We start from the raw sequence: 12,935 nt of genomic DNA, 5'->3' as shown, positions 1-12,935 counted from the left end.
ACTGTACTGTTATTTAACATAACACATTAAACATAGAAATGTGGTTGTAAAACAAATTGTTATTACCCGTTAGTATTTAGTACATTTTTTGCAGTAATTTCTGTTGTTTCAATTCGTTTGCACGGAGGGAATGAGGAGGCCAGACAGGGAAGTATGGGGGAAAGGGCACAGGCAACAAGCTGGCCAAATGCTACTGAATCATCAAGAACACCAGTTATCATAAAACAGGTGCCTGATGCACCAAAGGAAGCTGGAGAGCAGCGCCTCAGGAACTCAAGTAGTGTAGTGTCACTCCTACCCAGCCGTGCCATTAACTGCACTGCCATTTTATGCCTGACTCCTCCTTTTAATTTCAATGGAACTGAGTAATTTTCCTCATCACGCCAGCCATTATTTTTGCTGTGGTCAAAAGACTCCAAGTCTGTCCTTGGTGTTCCGTTCGCTCAGATATCCTCACAAAATAAGCAAGGGCTCTGAAAAAAGTCCAAGCTTCAGTTCATCACAGTAAAGTATCCTTTCCCAAAGTGCAAAAATCAGTTTGGACAAATTCACCACACACACAAAAAGTCTGGATGGACACTAATCACAGTTGTTTTTACTAGCTGGCCCAGGCGCAGAGCATCTCCCTTTTTTCTTCCCTCTCCGTTTCCTTCTCGTTCTTAGCCCGCCCCCCCCCCCCGCCATTGTCAGCCCCTGGCTGCTGCCGTGGTTCTCTCCCCCCCCCCCCGCCGTCCACTGCCGCTTTCTCTCCCCCTCCTGGCAACTCACTCGTGAACTTTCGTGAGAGCTGCCACGCACAGAATCAGCCACGGGTACGTCTTAGCGAATTATATATAGAGATAGGTCTTATTAAGTTGGATGAGGTAAAATACCAATAGTATAAAATCTTATAATTGGTCTCCTCTGAGTGTTTAAGCAGGAAGATCGTGTGGGACTTTGTGTGAAAATAATGTGTATCTTTAGAAAGAGACCTTTGCAGCATTCTTCTCCATTTACACATAGCCTGACAGTTGGCTGACTCATTCAAAGTCACCAAATGGTGGTAGGTTTTCAATAAAAGCCCTTTTATTATTATGAAATCTTCAAAATAGGTTCACCATCTTCAAAATAGGATCACCACCCCAGCTATGCTTTTTTAATTGTATGAATGAAGCTAAGGAAATGTCTAAAAAAGAAACAGGGCCGAGATGTTTTCTAAACTTATTCCAAATTCCAATGTTACTATTTTTACTGGGGTTATATTTTTGAAACACACATGGCTGGGAAAACTTCCTGGAATATGACCAAAGGGCACATTTTAGAGGAGGATTAACATGACTTTTCCTCTACGAGATACCATGCAGAATCCAATTTAATGTTAAACCATTGAGTTATTGACTTCAGTTGTGAGGCATAGTAGTAAGAGATTATGTTAGGCGGCTAAACCCACTTTTTATATTAGACTTCTCATAAATCACAGCTGCTTTCCTTACCTTTTTATTGGCCTGCAGAAAAACTGAAAATATTGTACTGTATGACATTTAAAAAACAAAATAAAACAAAGTGTTGGAGCTCTAAAGTTTTTCTGTCATGACAAGTATTCTGAGCAGTATGCTGATTTAAAGCCGAGATTCTCCCTAACTACAAGATCTTTTAACGTTTACCAGTTTTTAAAATCCGTAGAAATATTGTCCATTATTGATAAACAAAAAACAAAACCCTACCAATCTTTTCTTTAATCTGGCTGTCAAGTGATCATGAAGTCAAGAGATGGGCCCGTGGATGGGTTAGTAGACATGAGTTGGGGGAAGGAGCCAAGGGAGCGAAGAGACAGGGGACACAGAACGTAAGGCAATGTTTCCTAGTAATTTGGTGGGGATGCTATACTTGCTGCTGAAAAGTATTTGACATATTCCCTGACCAAAGGCTTCAGAGTTAGTGGTGACTGGATGAAGGAACCCAAGAATGTGGTGATGACCACTTACTCAGATGGCTTCAAAAGAGGATTAGATTTATTCGTGGATAGCAAGTCTACTGAGGGCTACTAGTCATGACAGCAATATGTTACCTCCATGTTCAGGAGCAGTATACCTCAATAGCAGTTGCAGGGGAGTTACAGCAGAAGAGGCCTATTGCCTTCATGCCCTGTTTGTGGGCTTCCCAGAGGCATCTGGTGGGCCACTGTGAGAAAAAAGGATGTTGGATAGAAAGTCCAGGGGTGACCAATCTCAGGCTTGCCAGCTGTTGCTGAACTACAACTCCCATCATTCTCCATAGCAACATAATGTAGTCCAGCAAGAGCTGGAGAGCTTCAGGTTGACCACCCCTGGGACCAGTGGCTTAGGGAGGTCATGGGTGGCTCATGTTCTCATGGGCTCTCTAACCCGGGGGGGCGGGCAGAGGCATGGCGGAGACAGCCTCCCCTTCCCCAGCGATGGTGGAGGCATGATCCTACTGTCCATGCTCCAGCCAGCACACCTGGCCTCATTCTCAGACACCTCAGGACCGTCAGAACCCCGAGTGACTGGGAAGCAGCAGTGGACAACAGGAGAGCTGTACACCGCTGGGAATGAGCAGTGCGGCACACTGCCGTGGAGAGGAGCGTTGCAGTGGGCAGCAGCGGGAAGGGAGGCGAGCCCTGTGGCAGAGCGAGGTGGCTTCAGAGGCAAGGGGCACGGGTTCTTCAGGCCCATCTGCCCTGTTGTAGCTCCACCTCTGCCTGAGAAAGGCCTTTGCTGTGATCTTTCTTTCTTACATGTTTATTATATTCTGTGGGCCACTCTGAGCAAACTGAATGGAAATGTTAATTACCTACAACAAGACCATCCTTCGGAAGACTGTTCTAATGCCCACAGTGTTCTTCATCAGCATCTAGGTTTGTAGAGAAATTAACTTGTTTTTCCTCTCTTCTTTAGATAGGTTCCTGACACCACCATGGGAAAGCAGAACAGCAAACTACGCCCCGAAGTCATGCAAGATTTGCTAGAAAGCACAGACTTTACAGAGCACGAGATCCAGGAATGGTACAAAGGCTTCCTGAGAGACTGTCCAAGTGGACATTTGTCCATGGAGGAGTTTAAGAAAATCTATGGGAATTTTTTTCCATATGGGGACGCTTCTAAATTTGCCGAACACGTGTTCCGTACGTTTGATGCGAACGGTGATGGAACAATAGACTTCAGAGAATTTATCATAGCCTTGAGTGTAACATCTCGAGGAAAACTGGAGCAAAAGCTGAAGTGGGCATTCAGCATGTATGACCTGGATGGAAATGGATACATCAGCAAGGCAGAAATGTTGGAAATAGTCCAAGTAAGTACCATTTGCAAGATGTTCTCCCCCCCCCCCCCGCCCACACCTTTTTAAAAATCAACAGTGAATGAGCAATGGCCTTCTTTTTGGCCTTCCATATGTTACCTTCAATTTAAAAACGTAATATATCAAAACCTGACTAAAATTTAACTACTGGTTAGGATAGAAAGGAAAACATATAAATCCACTTAGTTCTCTGAGGACTCATCAAATAATGCAAATGGGTCCATGACGAAAACTATGTCTTATCTATCTGCTTCCTCATTCTGGTTTACCACTTCATGCTTATAAAGGGTAAAGGTAAATAACAGCTTTATAAAACTTTATATAATAGCTTTATAACTCTGCCAGCTGGAATTCCTGCCCTGACTTAAAGACGGCTCTCTGCTTGCTTCACTACCGAAAGAGCTCAACCCTAGTCCCAGCCAAGACACTCAAAACCTTGTCCTGCTAATAGCCCCTCGATCATGCTCTCCATTGCTTATTGGCTTGTGTTTTTCACTGCTGAGGTCTGTATGCTGCCCCTTGTTTAGCTGAGGACTTGATTAAATACAGTAAATGTGTCTCCAGAGCTCTTCTAAAGATGGTGACGCTCTTACCCCAAAAGAGATTACATTCCAAAGCCTTGGGATGGCTGTAGAGAAGGCTCTGTTCTGGATTGCCACCAGACGGGCTGGTGGTAACCGCAACCAGACCTCCCTAGCAGTGTTCTCTCCAATTTCTTTCATCTGTGTGCGGAATGAGTTGTGTTCCGTGCCACAGTATCAAGGCAGTGTGTGTGCATGTGCATTCAGAGTCGGGCCTACCTGATTCTACCTGAGTGGGATTTAAAATTAACTGAGCGGACATCCAAAAACATGTGAGCACATGAACATGCCCATGCCTTAGAGGGAACACTGCCACCCAGACTATTTAAGTAAGTGGTGGGGGTCATGAAGCTCTGAAACATCCTGGGTCCAAGCCCTTTCTACATGGGAGCACCACAGTAAATAGGCCTAATAGATAAGCTGCTTTGTACTGAGTCACACCATTGATATATCTAGCCCAGTACCATGAGGCCTTCCTGGGTCTTTCTGCATATGCAGCGAGCGCTTTGGGGCCACTGAGCGATGGCCCCTCATATGTGATCTGCATTGTGTCACAAGACAGCCATTGTGGGAAATGGTGCTAGGAGAAACAAATACAGCACAGGGCACCAAGAGCCCCCCATTCCCCATGAAGCCTGGATTATTTTATTTTTTAAATTTATTTTTGCATTTATGTCTTACTCCTCTTCCAAGAAACTCAGAGCAGTGAACATCTCTTCCCTTATTTTATCCTCACAACAACCCTGTGAGATAGCTTAGGTTGTGAGATAAGCCCATCGTCACCCTCTGGCTGTCAGGACAAGTGGGAGGAGATCGGGGCAAGCCATTCATGGCTCATTTTTGTTCTGAAGGCTTTGCATGCGCTGAAATCCCATGAAGATGCTCATATGGGCATGCCCTAAGGACCGATTATATTTGGATGTTACTTTTTTCTGGCCAGAAGGTTCATCTTGGCATCAGAAGCCACATCTGTTGTGAAAGTAATGTTTGGTGCCGCATGACCCGAGTGGGTTTTCTGTTGACTGTCCAATCCACACAGTGGTTCTCCGATAGTATGCATAGAGCCCAGAGACACAGAGGCGCTTCACACGATGAGTATGAAGCGCCAGATGGGGTTTGTGTGAGGAGAGCGGGCTTAGCCCACTCTCCCCATACATGAAGAGTCGCTCGTTCCTGGGCGGCTGCATTGGCCGCCCAGACGGTCGGCTGCTCCGGCCGGGTGCTCCTATGCCTGGCTGTTTGGAGTTCCAGGGGAAGGGGGACGGGGTGCGCCATCGTGCAGCACCCTGGGCCCCCGAACCCCAGGAAGGCCTTCCTGGGATCCCTCCTCCCTTTCCCTCCCTGAGTGTATCAGCTGTGGCTGCAGGCAGCCACAGCTGACACACAATCAAACGAACGAGGTTAATGGAGCACTTGCTCCGTTAACCTCATTTAAGGGTGGGGTTTTTTAGGCGGGCTATCCACCAGAGAACCACCGGGCTCACCCGCGAGCCCAGTGGTTCTCACACTTGCTCAACACTGGTTTTGAGCAATTGTGTGAATAGCTTCACAGTCTTGCTATTCCCTTACTGCTGAAAGACACTTAGAATAGTGATGTGGTGCAGCTCCTGCTGGATTGTACCATTTCAGATCGCAAGGGCAAGATCACAAAGTTGTCCAAGGAGAAGAACCCTGGCAGCTTATATAGAGCATGGAGTGCCGGTCTTGTGGTAGCAAGCATGAATTATTCCCTTTGCTAAGTAGGGTTTGTACTGGCTTGCATTTGGATGGGTGACTCCGTGTGAACACTGTCTGCTGTACAATATTCCTTTTAGGAGATGGGTCCAGAACCGAGTAGTAAAGCATCTGCTTTGCATACAGAAGGTCTCAGATTTGATCCTTGGCATCTCCAGCTAGGACTGGGAAAGACTCCTGCTTGGAACCTTGGAGAAATCACTGCCAATCAGTGTAGACAATATGGAGCCAATGGACCAATGGTCTGACTCAGTATGAGGCAGCTTCATATACAGTATTTTTAACACACACACACACACACACACACACACACACACACACACACACACATATATATATATATATAGAGAGAGAGAGAGAGAGAGAGAGAGCACTTCCTGACTGTCTCATTTCCATCTGTTGCTGATGGAACCGGAGTGGACATGTGACATTGTAACTCCACCAAAATCAACAGAAGATAAACTTCAGACAAAACACATTTGGGATGGAATGCTCATCTGAAATATACCATGGTTTATCTTTCAGAAATCTAGCATGTGGGACAAATGTTCTCTCCTCCGAAAAGTACTTCAACCCCATTTTTTTCTGGTGCTGCCAGCAACTGTGGTTCAGCATTGGGTCTCCATGCACTCTGCACAACTCACAAGGATCAGGTAGAGTGCATGAGTGCACCCCAAACAGGGAAACAAACATACAAAAACAAACAAAACCCACAGGGACATTTATTTGTTTGTTACATTTCTGTTCTGCTCTTCTTCCATGGAGCTGAGATCATTGTGCATGGGGGTTCCCGGACAGTCACTGACCGGACCCAGATAATCTGAGCTTCAGCATCCTTGCTGCATCAGATACCACTTGACCGTTCCTTGGGACCCCAGTACATTCCCTGGAAAACGCTATGAAAGTCCCGACCACATCCTGCAAAGACACTATTGTGAGGGACCCAACATGTTGTCACTGGAGGAATAGACTGTTTCAATCGGCATTCCGAGCATTCCATGGTCTTAATTAAGGGGCACTAGTTCTGTCCAGCTGTCATAGCTAGTAAGCAACTTCTGTTTGTTCTCATTTTGATGATGGAGTTCCAGGCTTAATGCTGACTTTCATTGCTTTTGACAGCCTGTGTCACATCCACAGCATTTCTCTGTGGAAGTATATTGGGTCTGAATTTCCCTGGGCAATGGCAAGAGGTAGAGGAGCACCGGAGGGCAACATCTGCTCCTGCCCATGAAACTGCAGCCCCAACCTTTCATGGCATTGAAAGGCCTTGTATTGGTCTAAGCTCTGGAGCAAGCTTGTGTCTCTGTGTCGATTTGAATATTCTATAGTGGCCACAAGTTGGCAGCAGGAAAAACCACTTCATTCTGGAGAACCGCATAGGCCACTTTAGAATATTTCTTTATTGACTGATTGATTTAAAATATTTATCTACTGTCCCTCCAGTGCACCACTGCTCCAGGCGGCTCACACAATCGATAGAACAAACTATAAAAACAATATAAAACTAATACAATCAATAGAAGCTAACTAAAAGAATGCCTTAGGAAAGGAAGGATTGTGCCGTCGAGTCGGTGTCGACTCCTGGCGACCACTGAGTCATGTGGTCTTCTTGTTAGAATACAGGAGTGTTTACCATTGCCTTCTCCCACGCAGTATGAGATGATGCCTTTCAGCACCTTCCTGTATCCCTGCTGCCTGATATAGGAGTTTCCCATATTCTGGGAAACAAACCAGCAGGGATTTGAACCAACAGCCTCCTGCTCTTTAGGTAGGTTGCTTCCTCAATTTAGAATTATAAGTTAAAATCCACCAGATATAAGTTGCAGCTAAAATATTAAAACGCCTCTCTAAAGAGATGAGTCTTCAACATTTATTTATTTCTTAAACCCTGGGGGAGAAAGCATTATAGAGCTTGTCTGGGAAGGTGTTCCAAAGCTGAGGGGCCACAACTGAAAAGACCCTGTCCCTAGTCCTCACCAGCTGGATCTCTGTTAGTGGTAGAACCATGATGCTGATTGGAGGGCCCTGGCAGGTTTGTATGGGTGATTGCATTCTGATAGATAGCCCCTGTATCTCCGAACCTTCGATACAGGTAGTTCTGTGAGGTCATCGGAACCTTTGCCCCCTGAAAGTGATTGCTGCTGTTCCAGGGTGGTAGAATCTTATAATTAGGTTTCTTCCCTAATCACAATTTAAAATCATCTTTGTTTTGGTCTGTAAGCTTTTGTTTGTTTCATTGTTGTTTAAACTGTTGTCTTTTGTAAGCGGCTTTGGATTTCTTTTAATTTTATTTAGCGGTGGAATACAATTCCCCCCCCCAAAAAATAAATAAATTCCCTGCAATGCATAATTATCATTTTAATTGCAAGAGGTTTCTGCACCCAATTGTCGGTAATTAATGCTGACATTTCGTTTGCTCATCCCACACTGTTTTCTGTTTCTATCAGATAGCTGAGGGAAATGTGTTGCCATAATGTCAGTTGGGACGGGAGAAGAGAGATGTTTGATTACATTCAGCCAGCGTTAATATTTCATTAGAGCAACATGTGCCGGTCTATGTACATAATTACCGGCATGCACTCTGTTTAAAGGTTAGGGGAGCTGGAAGGTGAGCTGGGCTTGTTACGAGAAGCAAAATAGCTGGAAGACTGGAGAAGCAGAGTTCTCTGGGAGCCGAGGGAGTTGAATTCAGTTCTTGGGTACATTTTATTTTTCATGTGCTGTGCTGCATCTTTGAAACAGGAAAGCTTAACAAATGGAGACTGGAGGAGAAATGCTATATTATGTTGTTGTTGTTGTTGTTTGTTATAGGGGCAAGATTAAGTTAAGTTAAGATTTTCACACCCAGCTTTTAGTTCGCATCTCCTCTGGAATGGAGGTGTGTGTTCACATATCGGCCAGATTTACCCCGAAGTCCTGCTGCGAGCTATCAGGGAATTCACACTTGACACACAATTTGAATTTTTCATCTTGCGTTCATCATGCCTCCCCTGCCCCCACCATGGATTCCTATATAGCAAATTGGGGACATTTTGAGATCAGCACAGTGGCACTGTAAGTTTATCTTCACATTGTTATCAACCATCCTGTTGTAGCAGAATGTCTGTACAGGGGTTTGTCTATTCTGTGTTGCATACTGGAGACAGAATATGGCCTTTCCTGTAGAAACAGGCATCAGAAATTACCTGGGATTTAACACCATGTATCATGGGACTCGATTACGGCAGCAATGAATGCACCACTGAGAGACCAGGAGAGGAGAGCTGGTCTTGTGGTAGCAAGCATGACTTGTCCCCTTAGCTGAGTAGGGTCTGCCCTGATTGCATATGAATGGGAGACTTGATGTGTGAGCACTGTAAGATGTTCCCCTCAGGGGATGGAGCTGCTCTGGAAAGAGCAGAAGGTTTCAAGTTCCCTCCTTGGCTTTTCCAAGACAGGGCTGAGAGAGATTCCTGCCTGCAACCTTGGAGAAGCTGCTGCCTGTCTGGGTAGACAATCCTAAGCTAGATGGACCAAGGGTCTGACACAACATATGGCAGCTTCCTATTATCCTATTATTATCTATTAGACCTTAAAGGCTAAGTTGAAGACAAATCATCCTGGAGAGAATCTATCTATGTAGTCACTAAGAGTCGAAACCGACTTGACGGCACTTAATCAATCAGTCAATCAATCATGGGATTTTGTGTGCAGAGTGTCACCAAGAATGGATGTACTCAGTGCAGTGTGTGTGTGTGTGTGTGTGTGTGTGTGTGTGTGTGTGTGAAACAATGTTCTTCAGCCATTTAGAAAAACTGCCCAAGTTTGTCCTCTCAGCTAAAGAGGATAGGACCGTAGTTCAGTGTTGGAGCATCTGCCTTGCCTGCAGGGTCATGTTCAGTACCCAGATTCAATGCCTAGCATCTCCAAGTAGGGCTGGGAAAGACTCCTGCCTGAAACCTTGGAGAGCCACTGCCAGTCAATGTTGACAATCCTAAGCTAGATGGACCAATGGTCTGACTTGTATAAAGCAGCTTCCTATGTCTGTAAAGAATGCATTTTTGTTTATGCATCTGTGATATGCATTCCATATGGTATGACATATGGTATGAATCTATGAGGCTCTCGAGCTCTTGCTGGACTACAATTCCCATCACCCCCAGCTACAATTTTATTGTCCAACAAACAGCCTCAGGCTGACCAGCCCTGATCTATGGGTGACCTTCTCACAGTATATTCAAGGACTTACCAGTGATGTAGTTGCAACTTCAGAAGTCCCCATGGGCACACCCACCCCAACAGCCAGAGAAGCCGAGAAGTGCTGGGTTTTAAATGTTTTAGAATTTTAAATGATTTTAATTGTTAAGTGATTTGATGTTTTAAATTTTAATTGTCAACCACCCAGAGACACAAGTTTGGGGCGGTATAGAAATGTAATAAATAAATAAAATAATAAATAAATAAAGTGCCGACGCTCTGTCCCTGCGTGTGTCCCCCCTCCACTACACCCCTGCTACTTACAGTATAAAATGTACAATAAAGCAAATAAAGAGAACTTTAAAAAAATACAGGGAAGCACATATGAAGCTGCCTTATATTGAGCCAGACCATTAGTCTATCCAGATCCATATTCTCCACACTGCTTGATGACAGTTCTCCAGAGATTCACTCCTTCTGCTCTGCCACTGAACTCATCTCCTTGTAAGTGAACAGAATGGTTGGAAAGCTACATATGCTAATTAGGAAAGATTTGGGTGTGCCTACATCAGTTTTACCCATAATAACCATGAAATTCTGAGGAAGGCTTTCCCTCCTAACCAGAGAAGCTTAAACCTCAGCGTGATGCCAGCATGGCTTCTGATGCCAGCTTGACTTTGGGAAGGACCATTAGCTCCGTGGAAGAGCATCTTCTTTGTGTGTAGAAGGTTCCAGGCCCAATCTCTGGCATCTCCAAGTAGGGCATGTCAAGGCCCCTGCCTGATAAGCTGGGGAGCTGCTGCCAGTCAGTGTAGGCAATATTAAGGTAGATGGACCAATGCTCTGATTTAGCTTAAGGCAGCTTCCTATGTGATAGTAGTCTCAGATTGGTTCTGAGTGGATGTAGGCCACTTTTACAGCAGCCTCTGAAATCAGGACATTATCAATGCTATCTTGTGTCCTTAGGCAATCTACAAGATGGTGTCTTCAGTTATGAAGATGCCAGAAGACGAATCGACACCGGAGAAGAGAACAGAGAAAATCTTCCGTCAGATGGACACTAATCGGGATGGTAAATATCTTCCGGCTTGTTCTTTTTAACTTCCTTGCTCCTGTTTGTTCTGGTTTCTTACTCTCTGTCAAAAGGCCGGGTGGAATGAATAAACAGAAAGATGTCCCTGATATGCAGATAGCAGGCTGGCCTCTCACTGGTCCTCCAAGGAGCTATGAAATGCTGACTGTTTATCTTATTATGAGAAAGCCACACAAGGCCACACTGTGCTCTTTGTTAATGTTGCAGGCTTGTAGCCTGTCCCATCACTCAGTTAAGCAATAGTGGTTGGATTGAAGCCCAGAGGAAGCCCACTCAATAAACCAGGCACAAAAGATGGTGATTGAAAACAACACTCCCCACTAGGGAAGGAAAACAGAGATCGTCTTCCTAGCCCTGTCTTGGCTCCTAAATTCAGTGGGAATGACCTCCCCATCCCCCAGTCTACTCCTAGTCCATTTTCAATCGTAACTGACCCAGATGTTGCTAAAATATGGGAGAAAGATTGATGAGCATTTATATGGTACTAATACGGCAAGGAAGCATTTACCGGGGCAGTTCACATGGTGAGGGTAGAAACCTCCTAATCTAATTCGGAAGCTGCGCATGCTCCTATTTGCCAGTCTGTGTCAGTGCAAAACAAGCTTGGTTGTGAGCTAAGCCCCAGCAGGGTAGGACAAGCACACCCTACTCAAATTCTGTCTCCTGCTTCAAAACAAGGTAGAAAGAAAAAGTGTCCTATCCAGCTGGGGCCTAGTTCGTCTAAAATCAGTTACGTTGCAATCTGCAGTCAGAAAACTACATATGAAATTAAAACTATGTGCTATTTGAAAGGTATATGTGTCACTCCCAAAAGAGTCCAGAGCAGGAGTTTTTAATAATTCCTTGGTTGGTTCAAAATATTTATTTTCTCCTGGGCTGCATTCTGAACAGCTTCTGAAATTGTTCTAAAGATTCCACAGTTCTTCTGATCCGTGCCTCCCTGACCGGCTGTGAGAAAGCTTCTTGTGGGTGAAAGTTTTTTGTGTGTGGGTCTAGCCCACTGGGCAGAAAGAAGGCTGTTGTGGGATCCAAACTCCCCCACAATTTAGCATCACAGAATGAGTGCACAGCCATACAGATGATCAGCATGGATTAATATTGATGGAGCTGAAGGCTGTGTGTCTCCATGGCAGATCGGCACTGGCAAAGCTAATGAAGCTCATCTGTTTAGCAGTGTGAGGGCTCCTTGCACACAGCAGTAGGCTGTATACCTACAGGTTGCAACCTGGAGATTTCCTTTTTGCCTTTAAATCCACTACTTAAACAAAGCAACTGTAACTTCTTTTGGCCATCCCTGCCTCCCAATTCTACCTCATGTGATTTAAACTCTTTACTTCGCAGCGGGGAAGCAACTTGCCTATGGAGCAAGAGGTTGCTGGCTCAAATCCCCGCTGGTATGTTTCCCAGACTATTGGGGGGAAACCTATATCAGGCAGCAGTGATATAGGAAGGTGCTGAAAGGCATCATCTCATACTATGCGGGAGGAGGCGATGGTAAACCCCTCCTGTATTCTACCAAAGACAACCACAGGGCTCTGTGGGCACCAGGAGTCGACACCGACTCGATGGCACAACTTTACTTTATTTCTTCATGAGATGAGTGGGATACCCTGTGGGGGTGCAGCGGACCGGGGGGAAACAGGTGGGAGAAGCTGCGATTGCCCTCCCTCCCTGTTCATCAGTGGATTTGAAAGTTTTAAGGATCCAGTTGGATTAAGCCAGTCATGCAGTAGTGAACATGAATTGTCTGCACTGTTAAGCAGGGTTCGGCTTGGTTTGCATTTGGATGGGTGACTGCATGCAAGTGCCCTCTGCTGTAAGATATTTCCCTTAGGGGATGGGGCCATGGCTCAGTGGTAGAGTTTCAGCTTTGGAAGGTCCCAGGTTCGCTCCCTGGTAGCATCTCCAGGTAGAGCTGGAAAATAATCCTGCCTGAAACCTTGGAGAGTCACTGCCAGTCAGGGTAGACAATAATGAGCCAGATGGTCCAATGGTCTGACTCAGTATTAGGCAGCTCCCTGTGTTCCTAAAGTGCAGTTGGTTGCAGCCTCAGA

At 45.3% G+C, this 12,935-nt stretch overlaps 1 protein-coding gene across 5 annotated transcripts in view; it reads left to right on the top strand.

Moving 5' to 3' along the window:
* Window positions 1-12,935, top strand: part of NCALD (neurocalcin delta) — a 238,427-nt gene that overhangs the window by 206,887 nt on the left and 18,605 nt on the right. For all 5 annotated transcript variants that reach the window (XM_053243281.1, XM_053243279.1, XM_053243278.1 and 2 more), the window contains exons 2-3: window positions 2,895-3,291; window positions 10,755-10,860. In XM_053243281.1, the coding sequence (XP_053099256.1) occupies window positions 2,914-3,291; window positions 10,755-10,860 (484 nt within the window). In that variant the 5' untranslated portion in view covers window positions 2,895-2,913. The remainder of the gene's footprint in view (window positions 1-2,894; window positions 3,292-10,754; window positions 10,861-12,935) is intronic.

This window comes from Hemicordylus capensis, chromosome 4, assembly GCF_027244095.1.
Source record: "Hemicordylus capensis ecotype Gifberg chromosome 4, rHemCap1.1.pri, whole genome shotgun sequence".
Lineage (NCBI taxonomy): Eukaryota > Metazoa > Chordata > Lepidosauria > Squamata > Cordylidae > Hemicordylus > Hemicordylus capensis.
Note: the sequence above shows the minus strand (reverse complement) of the source record. Positions and strands in the feature narration are given on the sequence as shown.